General features: G+C 41.1%; 2 protein-coding genes across 3 annotated transcripts in view; one reads left to right on the forward strand and one right to left on the reverse strand.

Annotated features, from left to right (window-relative positions):
* LOC109428685 (17S U2 SnRNP complex component HTATSF1) overlaps positions 1 to 23,605 on the reverse strand; it is a 260,344-nt gene that overhangs the window by 236,544 nt on the left and 195 nt on the right. The gene's annotated exons all lie outside the window — the stretch shown is intronic.
* On the forward strand, positions 953 to 23,599 carry LOC109401004 (uncharacterized). Of its 2 annotated transcripts, XM_019673468.3 has the most exons (5): positions 955 to 1,641; positions 11,054 to 11,428; positions 18,542 to 18,706; positions 21,798 to 23,306; positions 23,365 to 23,599. In XM_019673468.3, exons 1-5 carry the CDS (start codon positions 1,629 to 1,631, stop codon positions 23,436 to 23,438), a joined length of 2,136 nt encoding a protein of 711 aa, XP_019529013.3. In that variant the 5' UTR covers positions 955 to 1,628; the 3' UTR covers positions 23,439 to 23,599. The 2 variants fall into 2 exon arrangements, with proteins under 2 accessions (XP_062708247.1, XP_019529013.3); XM_062852263.1 differs by having other exon boundaries at positions 953 to 1,641; positions 21,798 to 23,597.

A 23,605-nucleotide genomic window follows, 5' to 3' on the forward strand; every position in this document is an offset into this window, starting at 1 on the left:
CGTTTGGAAAACGCCAATGGCGAAAATACACAGAACACACTGTGTAAATCACATAATGCGAAAGCATATAGGTAATGTCGCCCTTATTGAGCCTCAAGGTTGAGATAGAAGGGTAGCTGTTTGTCGCGGAGAAAAAGAAACAAGATCCACTGCACCATTATTGCTCCGGTTTGCGCAGTAAGGACAAAATACTGTGGAGGCCACCCTGGTGTGAAGGCGGTCCGTAGTGTTATTGTCAGTCAATTGAGACAATCGCTACCGACACTACACAGCTATCTAGGCTGATGGAGAAAAAAAGGTAATATTGATGATCAACCTCATAGGGCTCGAACAACCGTCATGTGTTGTGGTCTACCTCTCTAGACTTAGAGTGAAAATAAAATACGGTTACTAGAATTACTAGAGGTTTTCAAAACTAATACTTGGAGAAGTTAATGGGCAAAACTACCACAGAAACTCCTGTCATTATTATGTTATTGTCGAATTAACTAACCAGTTGTTCCAAGACTTAAACTTGATTCTATATATGGAACTGTCCTTTGGTAGATTATTAAAATTACTAACGTCGAGACGTTCAAATTAGACTAATTTACTTAATACCGCACCACTACTTAGTCTTCTTAACACCTTCATCCCGTAAGGACATCGCATCCATAAGAAACCTGTTTCTCCTACTCTCATACATGCGTAATCACCTACTCATAATATCTGTCGAGCACTTGGTCGAACTACTGCTTGCTTGCAGCGTCCAAGCTTACAATATTCTCAACACAGACTTAAGTGTTAGTATACAGAGATAGTTTCTACTAGCACATTTCTTACTTCAGCGCCTCGAATTCTATCAAGTATCACATATGAAGAGGACTTATGTACTTAATGGTCATGTATCAATATTAATATGTATATCGCTCAAACGACAATACTCCGAAAATAAAACTTCCCTAGCGTATGCCACATTTGGAAAGCTGCAAAACTTACTTGATAACTACATATCTCGAACGAAAAGGTACACTCTTACACTCACCTGTTTTTCATATATTACTCTCGGCTAGTGTAAATCGCGTGCAACAGTAAAACGAAGGGTGGGACACAATCACACAACCCACAAAGTATCCACCTCCAGTGAGCCACCAACCGACCTACCGTATGCGAAGAACTTTGTGAACTAAACAGCCACCACTCGACAGGAGTTTTTTTTTCTGTGGGAACTTATCGTCCTTTGTTGCCAGTAGTAAACTGACCTCAAGAGGATTAACAGCAACAACCCGGAGGAGCCGTCTACGTGCGAACAAAAAATTCAAACGGCAGTCGGTGGAAGAGGTTATGCCAGGCAACAATGTGAAACGCGTGTGATTCCGAACTTGCTTTTGAAGTTCCTAGCTGTGAAACTATTCCACAAAACCGAAAGTATTACAAAGTTAACCATGCTCAAACACATTGGGCGTCCAAAAGTGGATTAGAGCAATGGGAAAAGTGGCCTTTTGAAGTTTTTTTTTATATAGTGCACCAAGCTCAACAGTTTTTTGGGTGAAAACTAAAAGTTATTATTTCACACATCGTCGGCAGAACAGTGAAGTGGAAAAATCGTTCTAACTGGTTCCAGCAGAATCAAAACTAGCAGCCGGAGAATGGAGATTCCAGGTGCGATATCCCCACCGATAGAGCTGTCGAACCAGGAGTTAAGAATTTCTGCCTTTGCGATGTGGATTTTCGCAGGCGGGCGGAAAAGTTTGGTCAGCGGACTAATGTAGTGGATTGGTTTTGTGCAGTTTGATGCGAAGTTTTAAAGCGGATTCCATGCGACATACTGGATTCATATATTTTAAGCACTGATGTGGAATGAAAAAGTTGGTAGGCGTGAAACTAATGGAAATTATAAAGCTGTGCTAGGGATGCTGGATACGGATTAATGGATGAACACGAAGTAATGGTATATGCCGAATAGAGGAAAAAACTCAATGATATCATATTTTGAATGGAAATCGACAAGTAATATTTGTTTCATTGATAAAATATGTTAAAATACTAAAAACATTAACTAAAATTTACTCTTGAAACATCACAAAAAAGGAAAATAACACAACGAAAAAAAAAATAACTAGATGATCTCAAAAAAGAACCTTTGTGTCTCTGACAGATCTTGGGTCGCTGAAACCGAATCAAAGATTAGATTTGCTCCACCATGCTACATTTAATGGGGCAAAATATGATATTTTGTGCTTTTATGACTGCAAGGCATTAAGCATAGAAATGTGCTACGCCATGCTACACATTTTCACTTCCAAAATGATTAGATTATAGGTTTTCTTGATTGTCTGTTGTAGTGTAGCTTTAAAAGTTATTTATACGAGTTGAAAAATGATGTTTTTTACAGCACGAATTGTACATTAAATACGACGAGCAATTCATCGTCATTTTCATTTTCGCGTGTTTATCGAGTGTGTTTGGACGATGCCGCTGCCAGTTGTTCGGAAGAGGCAAAATTTCGTTCTGAGCAATGATGGAATTCATTCGAGAATGATGATAGCGGCTACGTTTTCAAAACCGTCAGTTGCGTGTTGTTCTAAATATGGCCGGCAAATCCAACAAATTTAAAAGTTTGAATTTTCGCGTTATCGAACCCGCCGTCACCGAATTGACGATCCATAGCCTTAACCACTAGGCTAAATGGAGACCCCTTGGCTATTGAGGCTTGTCGTGGGCACAATCATAAGTAGGAAAACCACATTGAGTTATCTCAATTGCATTTCTGCTACAAGATTCCTTAAAAGTGGTGGCAAAACTCCCTCATGGGGGCATGCTCGGCTGTTCGAGCCCGTATGAAGTTGATCATCAATATTAACTTCTTTTCTCGATCAGCCTAGATAGCTGTGTAGTGTCGGTAGCGATTGTCTCAATTGGCTAAGAATAACACTACGGACCGCCTGTTCCGGTGATAAGAATCCCCCAACAGGTGACCCCTAATTCATGGTGTGGTGCGGCTTCATGCTTACCGTGCCTAGGAATGAATGTCTGGGGGGGGGGGGTCTAATAAAAACCTAACCGCAAACGGAGCCTGTGGAGTACCAGGGCGCCCTCCACAGTATGTTGCCCTTAGGGCCGATTTCTTCACCCTGGCTTAGGCGTTAAGCCAGGTTTAACTATATGGGTAAGCCTGGCTTACGAGTTGAGCCGAGGTGAAGAAATCGGCCCTTACTGCGCTAACCGGAGCAATGGTGCAGTGGACCTTGTGTTTCTCCGAGACAATCGGCTGCCCTTCTTTAGTCTCACTTGAGGCTATATAAGGGCGGGATTATGAAGATGTTGTTAATTGGTTTACATTTTCACCTATATGGTTTCGCATTTTGCGATTTACACAGTGTATTCTGTGTATCCTCGCCTTTGGCGTTTTCCAAACGATACCGATCTGGTTTTATTGTTGCTGTGATTTTTAAGAGTGCAATCTTGCCTAGTTTGGGTAGCGGCTACGGTTAGGATAGCTCTGATCAATCTTCAGCACAAAAGAACAGCAACGATCAATATTTGCAGACTAATGCAAAATGATACAGCCCAAGTGGCCTTGATCCAAGACCCATATTTTCGTAAGGGGAATTTCTATCTACACGGAGAAAAAATATTAGTAAAAACAAACAAATTTTAGTTTAATTCAACCGGAATTCATCGTTAATTGTGGCACAAACTAAACTTTAGTTTAATTTTACCGCCAAGGGTAGTTTAAACAAACTAAAATTTCAAGTTGAAAGATTTTCCAAATTTCCAGTTAATTTTACAAACATCTGTTTAAAATAACTAACATGTTTGTTGTTCTATTTGCAGGTCTGAAAACGACCACCAATATTGGTTGTTTCAAACCGAAATGTGCCGTTTGAAATTACTGCGATACAGTTTAAGTTAGACGAGTTTGGTTCTTGAATTTACCGACCAGTTTGTTGTTTTTGCTTAGCTTATTGACCTCCCCCCCCCCTAGGTCCTCATTTTCTTTTTGTGGCAATAACACTTTGAAATTACCAAATTAATGTGTACACTTTGTTCCATACAATTTATTATCGTTTAAATACACCAACTACTATATTCATACGACTGTGAATGATCGTAAACAATCGGTGAACTGTTTGCGCAATCTATGATGCAGGCTTTCATGATTCCGCTGTAGGCGCCCTCGGAAATGACCACACACACTTAATCCTGGCCTCGATTGCATGATGCTACTACAGAGATTCTGTGATGCTAGCGTATACTTGGAATGGGTAACCAGACGTCTGTCCAGACGGATAGATTTCCTTTTCTCCACTTACTGGTGATGTTTCTGCATCTGGGTTTGTCAACGGAGAAGACATACGACGGAGGCGCATCTGAGTCTACTTTTCAAAAACATGCACGAATCTGCAATACAAATCAAAAAAATATCTCTGGAAACTGATATGGTAATGAATAAATGTATTTACCTGCGTGGCGGAACTTATAGTTTTTTTGCACCTGATATTATTGAAGCACTTCCGAAGATAGGATGAAAGTTTCATTTGCTGTACTAAATAATTAACGATTATGTAAAGACGACTTGCTGCTTCTGTAACCGATACAGGAAAGAAAATGAAACAAAATGGAGGCTTCGATCAAGCGACAAGAATGTACAAAATTGAAACAAACTGGATATATGGTTTGATTTAAGCCAATATATTAGTTGTTTTTTCTGCAAACAAAACATTTGTTAAACTCACCATTTGGATTTGTTGATTCTACTAATTTTTAGTTTGTTTTCTTGCCAAAGTAAACAACCCAAGGTTTAGTAAAACTAACTGCCGTGTTTTTAAAAAAACAATCGCCCAGTTTAGTAAAAATGACTACAACGTTTGTTGTTCCAAGGATAATGATCATTAGTTAAAACAACCGTCCAACATGATTGTTTCAAACCAAATTCATAGATTGAAAAGAACAAAACCCACGATTGAAATTACTAGTTTGATAGTTTGGCATTCAACAAACCTGTTAGTTATTTCAAACCACACGGTTTTTTCTCCGTGTAGGAAACCTTGTGAACCTGGTGTTTGCTACTTTCAGTAAGCATGAAATGGCAAACACGTGTCATGCCTCGAGCCTGTGTGCTTGTCAACAACGCAATAGTTGCTACACTCATCTCTGAACTAACCACCAGAGATGTATGTGCTATTACAATTGATGTACCTGTTGGAAACCTCAACAGGAAATACGTCTATTGTTCGGTTTATTTACCGCATGATGAACCATCCCCTACGGATGCTTTCAAACACCACATACTGTACTTGAAAAGGCCTTCCGCTAATTGTTGGCAGTGATGCTAATGCTCACCATGTCGGGGCCCGTGGCGCAGTGGTCCACACGTTCGCTTCATAAGCGGATGGTCATGGGTTCGAACCCAGCCCCGGCACTTTGTACAAAAGTGGAAGTGCAGCGTCCAATTGGAATCGCTCACGTAGTACCCTAGTGGACAAAAGAGCTGTAAATTAGGTTAAGTGATTAAGAATAAAAAAAAATGCTCACCATATCATCTGGGATAGCTCAGACATTAACTTGAGAGGCTCCAGTTTCATGGAGTACTTAAGTAGTACAGATCTTGCAATACTTAACATAGGCAACTGCCCAACCTTCATGGTATCTGCTAGAGAGGAAGTGTTAGACATAATGCTTTGCTCTAGTAGAATTAGTCTCAATTTGAACGACATTTAATGCTGTTGTACGCTAGATTTGCTTTTATTCTATCATGCAATCCCAAAAACTTCGATGAAAATAATAAGAGCCCCAAGAAATAAAGCAATGAATCGCGAGTCAACTCATGTATGATATTTTCGGCGGTGACTTTGGCGAGTCAAGAATCGTACGTGAAACAACTCAACCATGAGATTTGAGAATTTAAATTTTTACCAACACTGGACCCAGAAACGAGCCGGATGAGACCGGAGATCGGACAAGACACCGTTGTGCAGAACTTTGCACGAAAATGCGCTGTACTGTGCTTTAGAGGTGAGCAAAACGGCTCACTTCAGTGATCGGATCTGAACCGAATCCATTACATTAAGCGGGCCCCAGACGACAGAAGTATTGTCAATATTTTTCTTGTCAATAATTCTCGACAATATTTTCACCGAGACCGACCCGGGTCGCCCGCACTGAGTCGCTCCACACAAAAGTCGGAAATTTTTTATGATGCCGATCGAAACAAATGCCGGTGACATGCACAAAACATACCTAGCTTCGGCTGCTCTCGGCTACCGCAATCGAACTGATAGGGGAAATGTGGGGAAATATTGAAACGCGAAATCAAACTTTTCTGATTTCCCTCAATATTTTCATCAATATATTGTTGTCGCCTTCACACGGCATCAATATATTGATGTGTTTCTTCAAACCAACAATATATTGATGTCGTCTGGGGACCGCTTAGTGAACCGGGTCTTGTGAGCGTATCAACGGCTTCGTTATTAGCCTGTGTATGCTGGCAAAATTCTTTTGTTATTTGACTTTTACTGCGAGCCCTGTTTTGGTGCTGTCCTGCTCACTCTCACAGGAATTTTGAACACAGTGCTCGCAGTAAAAGTCAAACTCTCACAGCATGCAGAGGCTAATGAACGACCAAGCCTCGCCGAGCGAATGGGATTGCTTGCTTCCAATGGACTTATCCACGGTCTTCTTTTTCGTCAGGATTGCTTCTTCTTTTCTTCTGTAACTGCGGGCACTGTTTACACAAATTGACATATTCATGAACATCCAGCGACCGAAAGTTCACTGAATGTTCACCGGATCTCGCCGGATGCAAGATGTGAGCAGTGATTTTAGTAAACACGGCCCGCAGTTACCGTTTCACAGCATGCTGTCAGTTGGCATGTGACGTCATCGTGGATAAGTTCATTTGTTCTCTCAAACACAGCATGCGACACTCATTCTCTTGCATACCCGTATTATCTCTCTCCCAGCACCAGCACACTGCTGAAGAACCGAACGAAAGAAGTTATAGTGGTAATCACGTTCAAATGTATGCGTGCCTTTTTTGTAGATGTAGTTGTGAAACTGCGAGGAAAATATTTGCACTCTTACCCCGGACGTTAGTTTTATCATTATTTACCCGTTTTACCCAATTCGATTGGGTAATATTTGCATATGCAATCTGAATAGCCTTTCAATCGGCGTGCACTTTTGTGTGAGGAAAAATTTGCGCTAGTGTTTGTGTGTTGAAATGTCACTTATCTCTATAATCTAGTTGGTGCGAATAGAAACAGTTTTATTTTTCAAGCTAGCTAACACACACCTACACACTCCCGGCACACAGCTTGTAAACACGCACGAGCGTTCAATTTTCTTGCAACCACCTCTCTCAGCGCGGTTGTCAAACACACCGTCGCGACGCTGTTCGGAAATGGTAAACTAAACATGATCAATCCACCATTATTCCAATTTTTTTTCTCGTTTTCAAAGTTTATTATTTTGCATTCGCGATGGAAGTTTTGATGGATAATTGTGACAAAATTAGCTAAAATAGGCTCAAAACAATGTTTATCCTTCTCCTCGCTTTCCAACGGCTTGGCAGCGGCAAATGAGGATATCGTGACAACAGTTTGGATTATATCCGCAGCATCTAGATAACAATACTTTTCAATTAATCACACTGGTTCAACAAGGTTTAACATAACCTCCATCTTCAATGTTTGGCTCCCAATGTTTGGCTCCCGCTGAGAGAGCATATTGAGTCAGTCCGCGACACTCAGGTTATAATATGTGAGTTTGGGTTAGGGTTCGGATCTGCTCTGTCCGAACTGTCGGTACTGCTCACGCAACTAAAAAACCTTAGGAAGTTCATAAGATTTTTGCCATAATTGAACTATATGAATGCCATGAGGAAAATCTTATGAAAATTCATTTTCATAAGATTTTCTTATGTCATGCCATAAGGATAACTTATGAAAACTAGTTTTTATAAGTTATTCTTATGGCATCCATAAGAATGAGTTATGGCAAAAAATCATAAGGTATTTTGATGAATTTCGTTAGTTTTTTTCGCTGAGTGCTCTTCCCTGGGAACGAAAGATCGTGTGCGTTGTTTGGGACTGCATGGCCAGGGGTGAGGGAACTGGACCACCGCTGTTGACTGTGTTTGCATTCCGCGAGAAAAACACGTTTCGTCGGATTTGGGAATGAACCAGAGCAAAACAAAAAGAACATATCGGTTCTTCTAGGCTTTTTCTCACAGACGCATGTAAACTAGTGATCGGGATCTCTCTATTAAAGATCCACGGCTCCCTCGCTAACTTTACAGATATGGATCGTTTCAGCGGGTCCGGGTCTGATTGCCCATCTCTACTGTACTTCAATGAGGCCGAAGATTTTCTCAAGAATACCCTTGCGCCTAAGGACACCCCACATGTTTTCGTGATTGAGACGGAATTGTATTTTCACTCAGAATATTCTTTCGATAAACCTCAACGAATATGCTTCGTAAAATCAGTTTTCGTAAATTGGAAGCAATTTGCGTAAAATGTACGGTCCATTCGTACCACCATGCTGAAACAGTACAAAGGCGCCGTCCACAAATTACGTAACGCTCTAGGGGGAGGGGGGGAGTACAGCCAAGTGTTACGGCTCATACAAAAATTTTAGGGGTTTCATACAAAAAAGCGTTACGGAGGGGGGAGGGGGGGGGTCAAAAATTGTCGATTTTAGCGTTACGTAATAAATGGATGCTGCCAAATGGAGTTGTATCATGTACGAAATCACGAATCCGATAGACGCTAAACTTGCTCATTCGTAAATTTTAGCTCCCGCTTTGTAGAATGAAACAAAATAAACAAATGTCAAACGTTTTTTACTAACCATGCGTAAAAAGAAAATTTCGCTAGAATGCAACAAAGCCTTGCAGTCATCACTAACTAAAGTGTCTCGAGTATACCAAAGTGGAGAATCCTTGTCGTTTTGACAGGTCTCCTGCAAGTGATAAATGTGCTAGGGCTGAAAGTCTCTATAATAAAGACAAATCAATCAATCAATCAATGGTGCTCCATCAATTATCGTATACAGTCAGGTAACCCTTTTTGGGCACCTTTACTAAGACGCAAAAAACGGGTTCCCATACGTTGCAGAATAATTGATGCAGCAGTTGTGCAGACACTACAGGGTCAGCTTTGAGCATCTCAGCTGATATGCGATCGTCCCCTGGGGCCGCATTCGATTTCATGCTACGGATGGCTATTTCTATTTCCTGCATTGATGGAGCTTCGGTGTTGACACGGGTAATGCGTCGAACTCTTGGCGGATTATGCTGAGATTTTGATGGCGTGACCGACACTTGTAAAAGGTTTCCAAAGTGCTCGAACCAGCGTTCCAAGTGGTCAATCGGGTCGGTAAATAACTTCCAGACGTGTCTTTCACGGTCATCGTACCATTCATCGTAGTCTTGCGGCTTTCTCGTCTTCGTCGGCTAGGGCGTCCGCCCACGCTCTTTTGTCCCGCCTAAATAAGCGCTTCACTTCCTTCTCGAGAGCCAAAAAGCACCGACGGGCTACAGCTTTGGCTCCTCGTGTTTTCGCTCGCTCTATCGCGGCTTTGGTGTTCCTTCGCTCCTCTATCTTCATCTAGGTGTTATCTGTAATCCACTGCTTTCTTCGGGTGTCTAGATCACCCCAATTATTCTCGCCGATGGCGATAAAGACGTTCTTGATGACGCTCCATTGACCTTCTACGCTTCCACCTTCCGGAATATCCACAGCACGGTTCTCTAGCTCCTCGACGAAGGAGCTTTTCACCGCAGTGTTTTCCAGTTGGCGTGTGTTGGACCGATTTTCTCCTCCTATCGATGCGTCCGAGCAATGCGCAGCCGGATCTCGACGATTGGGAGATAATCGGACGCAATGTTGGCGCTACGTTTGTTCCGCACATCAAGAAGGCTCCGTCTCCATTTTCGGCTGATGCAGATGTGGTCGATTGAATTTTTTCGAAAAGCCATCACGGGAAACCAGTAACTTTGTGCACTGGTATATGAGGAAAGAGCATCACCATGTCATTGTTGCCACAAAACTCTGCAAATAAATCTCCGTTTTCGCTCATTTATCCGAGACTCATGACGTGCTCATAGTCCAAGTTAGCAGAACCAACCTTAGCGTTAAAGTTGAGGATATTGATATCACCTTTCGGAATCTTGTCCACGACAGCGTTCAATTGGCTGCAAAAGTTCTATTTCATTTGTCTTACGTTACGCACCAACCGATGCTGCACATTCGATTGAGGGTAAAGTTTCGTATCCGTGCTCTGAATCTGGCTACAATTATCCTTTCATTAATAGGATCCCACTTCTTAAGCGCAGCCTGGGCGTGAGCGCTAAGCAACTCCACGGTGGCGAGGCCGAGGAGCGTGTTCAGCTCATAGACCAGAGTATCGCAGAATTTGACCCGACGCTAATCTGTGTTCTCCGAAGTTCGACCAACGGGCTTCGTTCAATCCAAGGGTCACGCCCAGACCTGAGAACGAAAACATTTTGTATTTCGTGTACATGAAATTCAGCATATTGGTAGTTTTGTTTAAAAAATTGAGCCCATTCCATTAAATCAAATAGCTTCTCAAACTTGGCCATTTTGTATGAAAATCGGCGCTTGTCCGATCAATTATGCACCATAGTGTAGCTTCTTCTGCCAATTAGCATTTTGCATGTTTATATCGTGTGGCAGGCACGAAGATATGAAGGAAGTCAATGAAATTTCCTTTACGAAAAACTCCTGGACCGACTGGAAATCGAACCCATCACCCTTAACATGGTCATGCTCGATACCCACACATTTACAGTTGCGGCTATATGGTCCTTTTGCTCCAACTTAAAGTTATGAAACCGCTTTAAAGCTTTCGACCAGTTCAACTGACCAATTTTTCCACTCACACACGAGGCAAATATTCTAACTACATCTCCATGTATCTAATTCCCCTGAATAATCTATTATTTCATCCACAATCAACAAACAATAAATGCACACATGAATGCAACCCCCAATCCCGGCCACTGAATGGGAACTGACCAAACAAACAAACAACACGGCCGCAGAAACGGGAGCCGTGTTCACCATGGGGAAATCATTTTTATCCGACACGATTGGAACGGTCCGGCACCGGCAAGCTCTGCAACCCGTTCGCCGGCAACAACCACCACTGCCGCCGACGGAAGATGACCACGGCGGGGGCGGAACACCAAAGCGGCAAACCAGTTCCTCAACCGCATCGTCCTGTTTGGCAATGGTAACTTCCACGGTTGGCCACACGGATAAGCCGACAGAATCGCACAGCAACGGAAGCATCAGTCCCACCAGTAGTAGCCTGAGATCACCAGGGCAACAACGGCAACAGCAGAGTTATTTTTTCATTAAAAATGATCCGGTGATAAAAATCGTTTGCGGAAGCAAGCAGAGTGCGGTTATTTGCGGTGAGTATATGTAGCCATTTGTGATAATTTTTTGATCTATCAGTTTTAAGTTTTATGTAATTTTTTAGGGATTCTACTGCACAATGGTTTAGGAATCAGACTTACAAAAAAGATGATTTTAGCACAGAGGTTCCCAAACTTTTTGCTAGCACGGCGTCATTCGAAATTTTCGAAAGTGTCGCGGTGTACCTACACATCAGGCCAAACATTTCAATAGGTCCTATCTGCATTTGAGAGGCTCTCTTTGTTCACTTTCTCTTTCAATTATTGCAATGTAATGGTACACTTTTCAACTATTTTTGCAGTACAAATCAAAAGACGATTGTTTTGACCATCGTTCAATGCAAGGAGACAATCATAATACAAATGAACAGCTGAGATATTAACGAAAGAGAGGGAAACCAAAGAGAGCCTCTCTTCTGCAGATTGGACCTTTAGACATGTTTGGCCTGACATTTTTTCCAAACAAATATTTATTATTATAACTCAACTCTCGTATTTTCAAAATTCAAAATACGAAATAGTAGAAAACTTTCAGTAGCATCAAAGAAGACGTATTTTTTTAAAACGTTATTTTGGAAAAAATAAAAGTACTAAGAGAATCTATGAACATTCCTGAGATTTCATCTGTATCTATCTATCCATGTATATTATGCATTGCAAGAAAAATTGTGCAAAAACGCTAACATGATATGATAGCTTGGCGACGATCTATAAGCGATTCTGAACATTTTGCCCGGTAATCTACGGCGAAACGTAGTGTAGAAGGTGTCATTAGGCCGAATGGCCTTCTTCTTCTTCTTCTTCTTTAGGGCTTGACGTCCCGACTGGAACTTGGCCTGCCTCGCTTCAACTTAGTGTTCTTTGAGCACTTCCACAGTTATTAATTGAAGGGCTTCCTTTGCCTGCCATTGCATGAATTTGTATAATTTGTATGAATTTGTGAGGCAAGTATAATGATACACTATGCCCAGGGAGTCGAGAAAATTCCCCGACCGGAACGGGAATCGAACCCGCCGTCTCCGGATTGGCGATCCATAGCCTTAACCACTAGGCTAACTGGAGACCGAATGGTCATATGGTTTTATTTTTACGTTCCCACTGGGACAAATTATGCTTCTCAGCTTAACTTCCGCTGCCAATGACCATGTTGCATGTGTACATCGTGTGTCAGGCACGAAGTTTCTGGACCGACCGGGAATGAATTTTTCCTTCTTTTGAACATAGGTCGGTCTTTCTAGTATCATTGCTAAAATAGTTCTTGGCGCTGAAACTGCTTATATTCAAATAATACATTTTTCCTTCTTTTAAACATAGGCTATTCTTTCTAGTTTTATTGATAAAATAATATTTGGCAGTACGACGTATATCGGGCCAGCTAGTAGTCATATAAATTTTATCCTAAGAACTGCTAGAACTTAGTAAAAACTTAAATGTAAGAATCTCTAGAGAAATTCCTACATGTCTCTGAAGAAATTCCTACAGGAATCTCTAGTAATTTTTTTGTAGAATTTTCTGCAAAAACCTCTGAAAATTCTGCAAAAAATAAAGAACTGAAGAAATTCCTGAATGCATGCCTGTAAAAATTTCTGAAGAAATCCCTGGCGAAACTCCTGAAAGAATCCCAGAAAAAAAAGTCCTGAATGAAGGTCATGGAGGAGTAACTGAAGGATTGCCTGGAAGATATTATATAAGAATGTCTGAGAAATCTCAAAAGGAGTTGCTGTAGTAATTCCTGAAGAAATATAAGAGAATCATTTTTGGATTATTTCTCGAAGCAATTCCTGGAACAACAATATCTATATATTTTGTTATTTCTCAGATCACCGAGAAATATCAATAAAACATATTAATATCAGAAAGAGATAAGAGGAAGTCCTGGCGATACCTCTGAAGGAATCCTAAGATAATTTCTTGAGAAATTTCTGAAGGAAGGGAATCCTAGGAAGAATTTGAAAAGAAAATCCTGCAACAAATTTCAGAAAGACCGCTTAGTGGAATTCTTGAACAAATATCAGAAGAACACCTGGAAGATTTTCTGTAAGAATCCCTAGCTAGAGGAACAGTGGGTAAAACTACTGGTTATCACTCTGGAGGAATGGCTAAGTGATTTACCCTTAGGAAAAGCCTGAAGGATCCTTGAAGGAGTCTTGAAATAATCCCATAGAAGATACTCTGGAGAGATTCTTTGAGTATTCCGTGGATCACTTTCTGAAGAAATCGCTGATGGAAAAGACCCCTGGAAGAACTTCTGAAGGAAAATCTTGACGAATTACTTGAGAAAAAATATTGAGAACACCGTGAGCAACCTCTGTAGAAACTCCAAGAATATCTCTGGAATTCCTACAAGAATCTATTCTTCTTCTTCTTTATAGCTCTACGTCCCCACTGGGACTTAACCTGCCTCGCTTCAACTTAGTGTTCCTTGAGAACTTCCACAGTTATTAACTGAAGGGCTTTTTTTGCCTGCCATTGCATGAATTTGTATATTGTGAGGCAAGTACAATGATACACTATACCCAGGAAGTCGAGAAAATTTTCCCGACTGGAACGGGAATCGAACCCGCCGTCTCCGGATTAGCGATCCATAGCCTTAACCACTAGGCTAACTGAAGACCCCAAGACAAGAATCTCTAAAGGATGCAAACATATCTAAAAGAATTTCTAAAGGAATCCATGGAAGCTTATCAGGAGGAACTTCTGAAAGCATCCCTGGAGATTTCATAAACATCTGGAATCCCTGAAGAAATTTGTGTGGAAATCTCTGGATGGTTTTCTGTAGGAATTTCTGGGGAGCTCTTAAAATTATTTCTAGAGGAAATCCTAAAAAAAAATCTAGGAATTCTTTAAAAAATATCTAGAGAAATTAAAAAAAAAACAAAGAATAATACCTGCGAGTACTAGTCAATGAATTCCTGAGATGATTCTTGGAGGAATTTACTAAAGGTATCTCTGGAGCAATATATGAAAGGATTCGTGGAGAAGCCTTTTAAAGAATACCGCAAGAGCCTCAAATGCAATTCCTGGAAAAATTACTTGAGGAATGAATGCTGCCAAAAACTCTGTACGAGCTCTGCAAGAACCTCTAGAGAAACTCCTGCAGGAATTGCTGGAGGAGTTCTCGCAGATACCTGTGGGAGAATTCCTGAAGGAATGCCTGGGGTAAATCCTGACAAAACCTCAGGAGGAACACCAGAAAAAAAGAACTCCTGGAGAAATGCTTGGAGATTTCTTTGGGAATTTATGTAAGAATCAATGGAGGAATTCCTGAAAAAGTCTTGCAAGAATAGATGGGGGAGAATCGACTGTATTCTGTGCAACTCGGATTTTGACGGCTACGCAGTCTTGTTAAGAATTTCTGGAAAAAAATAAGGAGGTATTTGTGTAGATAATCCCGGGGAAATCACTGAGGAAAAACTGGAATCCCTTAACACATTTGTGAAGAGATCCCTGAAGGATTTTCTATAAGAATGCCTGGAGGACTTTCTATAGGATTATAAGAGCTTCTTGAAGATACTTCTTGAAGAATTCATAGAAGAAATTCATGAGAAATTTGACAATTTCAGGAATTCATAAAAGAACGTCTTGGAAAACTTATAAAAATACCAAGGAATTAGTAAATAAATTCCTGACAGGATTCTTGGAGGAATTCCTGGAGGCATATCTGAAGGTACACTCCAGTTCAAAAGTTTGGGGTCACCCCCTAAATTATAACTGGAAGAATGCTCAGAGAAATATCTTCTTGGAAGGTTTTCTACAAAAATCTAGAACAACTCTTGAAGGTAACCCTGAAAATAAGAATTTCAGAAAGGATCGCTGGGCATCAAAACCTCTGCAATTTCTGAAGGAATTTCTAGTGGAATCTCATCTCCATTTTTTTTTCTGAAAGAAGCTATGAAAAAAGTTTTGTTACATCACAGGAGATTTTTTTTGAAACCATATTCTTGGAAAAATACCCAGAGGAACATCTACTAAGAAGAACACCCAGAAGAAACTGTTGATCACTTGTTGATCACTGATCTAGAGAGATTCCTGAGAAAAAAAAACCTAGATAATCTCCTGAAAATATCCTTGGAAAAAAATCTTACAAGAATTTCAAAAGGAATTCCTGGTGGAATTTCTAAAAGAATTCCTGAGCACCGTAGCATCTGAAACTTTTGGGAATCTTCCACGAAATTCCTGGAGGTAAATCTCTACCGACAGGACTGAACATTTGATAGAGCTCTCATTTCAAACTGAAGATTGCATTGATAATATGGATGCATGAATTATTACAACCAATACTTTTCCTAAATCTTGGAAAAATGCTAAAATCTTGCCAATAAAGAAAAAGTCAAAGGAAAACTCATTGGAAAATCTGCGCCCAATAAGTATATTGCCTGGACTATCCAAAGCGTTTGAAAAACTTTTAAAAAATCAGATGTGTTTCTACATTAACGAAAACAACTTATTGAGTCCGCATCAGTCTGGATTCAGACCTAAGCACAGCACAAAAACAGTGATACTCAAAGTGGTTGACGATCTAGGAATAATGCTTGACAAAAGTAATTCTGCCATATTGATGCTACTAGATTTTTCTAAGGCATTTGACACAATCTCGCATGGTATCTTATGTAGAAAACTTCAACACAACTTTGGTTTTTCGTGTGATGCCGTACTTTTGATAAAGTCTTACCTATCAAATCGTTTTTAAGCTGTGCATGTTAATAACGAGTACTCTGAACTCACTTCTGTTTCATCTGGCGTACCGCAGGGATCAATACTGGGCCCAATATTATTCTCGCTATATGTTAACGATTTGCCAAATGTTCTTAAATATTGCAAGACAGAGATTTTCGCAGATGATGTGCAGTTGTACTATGAGTTTATAAGTTCTGATGCGGAAAATATAACAAATAATATCAATGCAGATTTAAAAAATGTGTTTAATTGGACCGAGAAACACAACTTAAGATTGAACGTAAATAAAACTCACGCTCTGTTCATAACTGCCAACAATACCAACGTCTCTAAGCCAGTAATTGTAATAAACGGCAATGTAATTGAATACGTTCAATCGGCGACCAGTTTAGGTTACACAATTCAATCCAGTTTAGATTGGGATCCTTTTGTACAACAGCAATGCGGTAAAGTGTATGGAAAATTAAGATCTCTGCAATTGCAAACTTATTTTTTGTCAACAGAAATGAAGCTTAACCTATTTAAGACTCTCATATTACCTCACTTCTTGACATGCGACTTCTTAATCATGGAGATCTCTGCTATTGCTTTCAATAGATTGAAAATTGCTTTAAACGCTTGTGTAAGATATGTGTTCAATTTGTCCCGGTTTTCCCATGTCTCACATTTGCAAAATAAATTAATTGGTTGTTCGTTTGAAATTTTTTCTAAACTGAGATGCTGTCAACTTGTTTTCATGCTTACTAATAACAAATGTCCAGACTATCTATACAATAAACTTTGTCAATTTCGAAGTGAAAGATCCAAAAAATTCGTCATTCATAGACACCATACTGCTAAATATAGTAATAGTAGTTTACGCAACAAGGTGCAGAATGAAGATTTTTACAGCACGAGTCGTACATTTATTCAACGAGGCTTGCCGAGTTGGATAATTACGACGAGTGCTGTAAAAATCGAGTTCTACACCGAGTTGCGTACAACGTTTTTTGCACCTTCATAAACTACCACTTGAGGATAGTTTTAAACTAAACTTTTTCATCAGACTGCACACTGATGTTCATAGCCATGATTAAGGAAGTCTGACCATAGCAGGTTATACTGTGCAGTTGTCACAATTTTTCAAACCTGCGTCCAGAAAGCATCAATAAGTTGATCAAAACTGAAAACAGTGCTGTAATGGTTCATTACGCAACGCAAATCAGTGCTGTAATGAACCATTACAGCACTGTTAATTTGGTGTGGGAAAGTAGGCCTTTTCCTGTCAGATTTGCGTGAGGTAAAATGGCCTATTACGATGAGAAGTTGCAAAAAAGCTTTTTCGTACGAGGTGTTTCTTATTGGAATACTTTGCCAAATGAATTAACTCTTATATCATCGGGGGCAGTTTTTAAGAGGAAATGTATCGAACACTTTAATTAAAATATGTATTGTAGTTGTATAAATGTTAGTTTATTAAAATGAATTCAAAACAGTGGCACTTTTTTCTATCTAAATTAAACAATTGTAGCGATTTAAAAGAAGTTTGTCTTATGTTACTGAATAAATGAGAATAAATGAAATGAAATGAATTTTAAAACATGTTTATAATCCTCTAGTGCCCTGAAAAAGTTGAGTTGAACCAGCTCTGCCTCAGATTTAATGTTATGTCGAGTGACCTACTCTATTTATTTTATTACAAACACTCCCGTCAAAGTTTGGAGTTACCTTTTCAAAAACATTTGAAAATACCCAATCTTTTAATTGGGAGTATAGATCTGTGTAGTCACAATTCAAACCAAATCAGACAATTACATCAAATTACAGTACTGTACTCCTACTTGTTTCAACTCCCCTTTTCATGCAACTTTTCTTCATCAAGGCGCCAAGATTGCGTGCCAAATAGCCGTAATAGAAAAACCCAAATTAAACTGTCACCTGCTAGCTATACTCAATTCCCAACAGCACCGAAACGCCATTAGCTGCTGCACTAGCATCATCCATTATCGAGACTGATAGATTAGGAAAATGAATGGCTTCGACTCTACAATTCCGTGTCACGTGAAAGCCATGTTCAAATGAATAATTTGTTGTTTGTTTCAACTTTCCGCCAATGTCATCACGGGGAGGTTCGTGATAAGGTGCAAACATATACACTATATACTACGGTCACCATAAAACTTTTACTTTACTCCGATGGTCACGACAGGCAGGCAAACCACCCACGAAGTTGACCGCTTTTTTCCACGGTCCCGCCGAGTGTCGGCGATGGCTATTTGTGCGTGAATTCAAGGTTAAACACAACCAAATGCAAATTTAATTGTACCCACCCAACGCCTACCAGTACAAGGATCTGTCGTTATTTGTGGGTCGTGGGTGGTCACAATTCACGTCGTCAAGGACCAATTTTGTCTAATGGAAGTAACTTTATTTTCTTTTTTTTTTTTTTTGCAGAATCCGGACGAGTTTTTGTATGGGGTCAAAACCAGTACAGTCAGCTGGGCCTTGGATCGACGGATCTTTGTCAGAAGCCATCCTGTGTGCGTACCTTGAAGCGGCTTAAACAACGGGTGCGAGATGTACGATTCGGTGGAAACGGGTACGGATTGTTCTTGACAGGTGAGATGTTGTACTTTTGAATCGGCAAATAGTTCAGTGGTAATACTTACTATTTTTAACTCCTAGAGTTCCTAGAAAGATTTTTTCATTCAAATACTTCATTTATCAAAATCTGGTTAAGTTTAAATAAGGTAACACGATCAAACACAAAACAAACAAACAAACACAAAAGTAACACGATCGATTTCTTTTTATCATGTGATATACAGTGGAGATGGTTCAGTACAATACAATTTTGTTTGACGACATGACTCCAAACTATTCCAATATTGTTTGAGCTGAATGGCAGCCCAGGTGTCAATCAAGTAGCTGGCTCAAGGCCAATGAAGTCATGTGATACTCCAGTGCGAGTTTACTCATCAGCCATTTCATTTCAAGCAATGGAATTATGGCCAACAACAAGGTGAACAGCGTTTGCTGAATTCAGCTCCTCGATTTGAGTTCGACAAGCGATAACTATTATCTGGGGTGGAAGCTCAGGTAAAATATTATCTCCTGGGAGCCCATTAAAAACACCACCCCCGGTAAAGACTGGCGCTTGAGCCTAGCTATTTAGTACTTTAGTTGGAGGAAATGCCAATGCAGAACCCGTAGCTTCCGGGAAGGTAAGCCCAGCTCCCTGGGTTAGTGGGTTGGTGTCAGGCCCTGCGAGCCAGCCGTAAAAAAGACTAGCACCGGAAAATCAACAAGAGAAGAATGCGAACCGATACCAATGGCGACGACCACAGCGACGAAAAGGGACTTGCGATTGGAAGCTCGGTACGTGGAACTACAGATCTCTCAACTTCATCGGGAGCACCCGCATACTCGCTGATACACTAAAGGACCGCGAGTTCGGCATCGTAGCGCTGCAGGAGGTGTGTTGGACAGGATCCATGGTGCGAACGTTTAGAGGTAATCATACTATCTACCAGAGTTGCGGCAACACACGTGAGCTGGGAACAGCTTTTATAGTCATGGGCGACATGCAGAAGCGCGTGATCGGTTGGTGGCCGATCGACGAAAGAATGTGCAGGTTGAGGATCAAGGGCCGATTCTTCAACATTAGCATAATAAACGTGCACAGCCCTCACTCCGGAAGCACTGATGATGACAAAGACGCATTTTACGCGCAGCTCGAAAGCGAGTACGACCGCTGCCCAAACCGCGACGTCAAGATCATCATAGGGGATCTAAACGCTCAAGTAGGCTTGGAGGAGGAATTCAGACCGACGCGACGATTGGAAAGTTCAGCGCCCACCAGCTGACGAACGAAAATGGCCTACGCCTCATCGATTTCGCCACCTCCAAGAACATGGCCATTCATAGCACCTTCTTTCAGCATAGCCTCCCGTATCGTTACACCTGGAGATCACCGCAACAAACGGAATCGCAAATCGACCACGTTCTGATTGATGGACGGCACTTCTTCGACTCTGATCACTACCTGGTGATGGTTAAACTGCGCCCAAAACTCTCTGTTATTAACAATGTACAGTACCGGCGGCCGCCCCGGTACGATCTAGAGCGACTGAAGTAACCGGATGTAGCCCCCGCATACGCGCAGAATCTCGAGGCAGCGTTGCCGGACGAGGGTGTGCTCGATGTGGCCCCTCTAGAGGACTGCTGGAGTACAGTGAAAGCAGCCATCAACAACGCAGCCGAGAGCACTATCGGGTACGTAGAACGGAGTCGACGAAACGATTGGTTCGACGAGGAGTTGAACTGTCATTTCTGGCCAGGAGGTATTCCTAAAAGAATTCCTGGAGAAATTCTTAAAGCAATCCTTAGAGGATTCCTTAGGGGAACTCCTGAAAGAATGCCTAGACGAAATCCCTGGAGGAATTACTGGAGGATTTTCTTGAAGAATCACTGCAGTGCACTGGAAAACTTTTAGGTTGAATCCCTGGAGAAAATCTTGGAGGAATCCCTGGAAGAATTCCTGGAGGAACTCTCGAGAAATTCTTGATGAAATCTCTAGAGTAATTCCTTGAGGTATCCCTATGAGTACCTGGAGCAAACTCTGGAAGAATTTCACGAGAAATCCTTGAGAAATCTCCAGAGGAACTCTTGAAGGAATCCCTGCATAAATTCCATGAGGAATTCTTGGAGGAATCCTCTGAAAGAATTCCTGGAGGAATGGCCGAAAGAATTCCTGGAGGAATCCCTGGTGAAATCTCTAGAGGAATTCCTTGAAGTATCTCTAGAGGAATCTCTAGCGGAATTTTTAGAGGAATCCCTGGATGAATCCTTGTAGGAATTTCTGGAGGAATCCCGGGAAGAAATCTAAGAATCAATTTCTGAGGGAATCCCAGGAGGATTTTTTGATGAAATCTCAGGAGGAAGTATCGAAGAAACTGACATTCTTGAGGAAATCCTGAAGGAATTCTAAAAATAGTACGTAGAGGAATCCCTGTAGCAGTTTCTGAAGGAATCTCTGGAGGAGTTTCTGAAGAAACCTCAGGAGAAATCTCAGGAGCAATGGCAAGAGGAATTTCTAAGGGAATCTCTAAACAATTCCTGGAGAAGGTTCTGAAAGAACTCCAGGAGGAATTTCTGAAGGAATTCAAAAAAAAGTGCTTGGCATTTTAAAAATAATCCCGTAAGTTTTACCTGAAAGAATCATAGAAGAAATTCCCGGGAAAACCCTGGAGGAATTCTTAGGGGAGTTTCTGAAGAAATCCCATGAGGAATCCCGGATGCAATCTCATGAGGGATTCCTCAGGGAATCTCAGGAGAGTTTTCTTAGCGAATTCCTGCAAGAATTTCTGTAGGAATCCCGAGAAAAAAAAATGTGAAGAAATTCATGACTGCAGTAATTTTCAGACGAATTATTGAAGGAGCAAAGGACTCCCAAAGGCTTTTGTACACAATGTTTAAGCATTTCCTTGAATAATTTTCGAATAATTTCTAGTAAAATTTTCTGGGAGATTTTCCTGCAGAAATACTTCGAATAACTCCATGGGCTATGGGGCTTTAATCGACCTTTATCTCGAACACTGATAATCCTACAATGATTTCTGAATTATGTTAAACTGCTTGAGCTGGAAGATAACTAAATATTGCAAACTAAATATTAATTTTACGCAATGTTTCCTTGTTTTCATTCCAGAGGACGGCAAAGTCTTCTACAGCGGCAAAAACGTGTTCCCATTCAACGCGAAGGTGGCATCCCTCTATGAGGTGGACAGTCTACGAAAATGCTGTCAGGACAACAGCGAGTATACCAACCTCCCCGTGCAGTTAACCGAATTCGCTGAATGTTTGGAAAAGGAAGACGAGTTGCTGGTGGCGATTGCGGCAGGATTTTGCCACTTCGTTGCTCTGAGCAGTGCTGGGAATTGTTTTGGTTGGGGCCATAATAGCCACCAACAATTGGGCGGAGTCGATTCGTTGAAAATTCTGACCAGACCAGATCGTGTTGGGGTGGAGGAACGCGTGATACTGGTGGAATGTGGGAACTACTGTACGTTGATGGTTTCCGAGTCGAACAAGCTGTACTTGAGTGGAAAGTTTCAGAAGATTACGATTCCGGTGGTAAAGGAACTGTCTACGGTTCAGCTTCCGCGTAAAGTCACGTCTATGCAAATAACAAAAAATGATTTGGTTTATCTTTTACTGGAAGGAAACCATGTATACCGTTGCAATCGTGTTCAAAAGATCGATGACCTCCAATTCAATCGAATGGATCAATTTGATCAGTTTCTCAACGATAATGAATGCATCACTCAAATAGCATCAGCTGACCATTTCACGTCATTTGCAACCAATCAAGGCCGCTTGCTGACATCTTACGACGATGATAGTCCTTTCACACCTTCGGATCACTTTCGAGAGCTTGTTAAATTCAAAGATTTTCACGTCGCCAGTGTCGCTAGTGGACTGGAACACTCCTTGGTGCTAGCTTTCCCCAGGCAGATCGAAACACCAATGATCGAGATTGATTTCTGCGAAGCTGTGGAAACTATCGAAGCAGCGATCTGCAACGAAGAGCAAAAGGTCCGTAATGGAACACCAATGCCACCGCCACGAATCGAGCTGAACGATGAATTCATTCGAGAGGAAAAGAGGAGATTACGTCACGAACGGATCGCACAGGAACTGTCCAAAGACGAATGCATCCAAATCGAAACCGGCGAGGCGAAGGTACGCTTTATCGACAACGGAGTGGATATAACTTCAATGGTGGTCGTTTCGGAGGACCAAAATACCCTTGGGGAGCATATGATGAACGAGAAAAATCGCTTGGATCCGAAATATGCGTCGCACAGTGAAATCATGCGGGACAATTTGCTGCAAGCGAAAACCCCCACACCGAACATTAGCCAGCTGATAGACTACAGTGACGACGAGAATGGAAGCATCTCGTCCCAATCGACCTTCAATGATGAAGACGAAATGACCCAACCTTATACTCCGGCAAAGGCCAAGGGTGAAAAGCATCCATCGGGTAGCAATGATCCGAACAACAACCAGGATGAAGACCGGAAGCTGAGCGTTGAGAGCAAAAGCAGTCAAGGAAGCACCGCCTCGCGCACTAGGATGAAACAGTTCCTTCGGGGTCTAAAAGCAAAAAGTATGGATGTGAGTTGTCGCAACGCTGGGACGGTTTTAAATGATGGTAAGTTGAATAACTTCCTTACCTTTGAGTGTGTGATTGAAGTCTTTCCTAATTTCAGACAAGAAATACTCGAAGGATGACCAGGAAATACGACCAGAAGATCGTGCCTCAAAAGTGTGTAGCTTGATGTAATGATTTAAGCACCATATTTAGCATACATTCCTCAAGATAACTGATTTTTATAATAAACGCACTGAACTAGCATTCACAAGTTAACGCGAATCATTTTGTTTACATTATCACATCATAACCAACGATGTTGATTCCTTTCTGCGGAGGAATGGAAATTTGATATCCTA

This window comes from Aedes albopictus, chromosome 2 (assembly GCF_035046485.1).
Source record: "Aedes albopictus strain Foshan chromosome 2, AalbF5, whole genome shotgun sequence".
NCBI lineage: Eukaryota > Metazoa > Arthropoda > Insecta > Diptera > Culicidae > Aedes > Aedes albopictus.

Bases quoted from the DNA above. Each gene is read 5' to 3' on its own strand.
- LOC109401004 (XM_062852263.1), top strand. The intron at 11,429-18,541 runs GTGAGTATATGT...TTTTTTTTGCAG, and splicing joins GCAGAGTGCGGTTATTTGCG to AATCCGGACGAGTTTTTGTA. The intron at 18,707-21,797 runs GTGAGATGTTGT...TTTTCATTCCAG, and splicing joins GTACGGATTGTTCTTGACAG to AGGACGGCAAAGTCTTCTAC.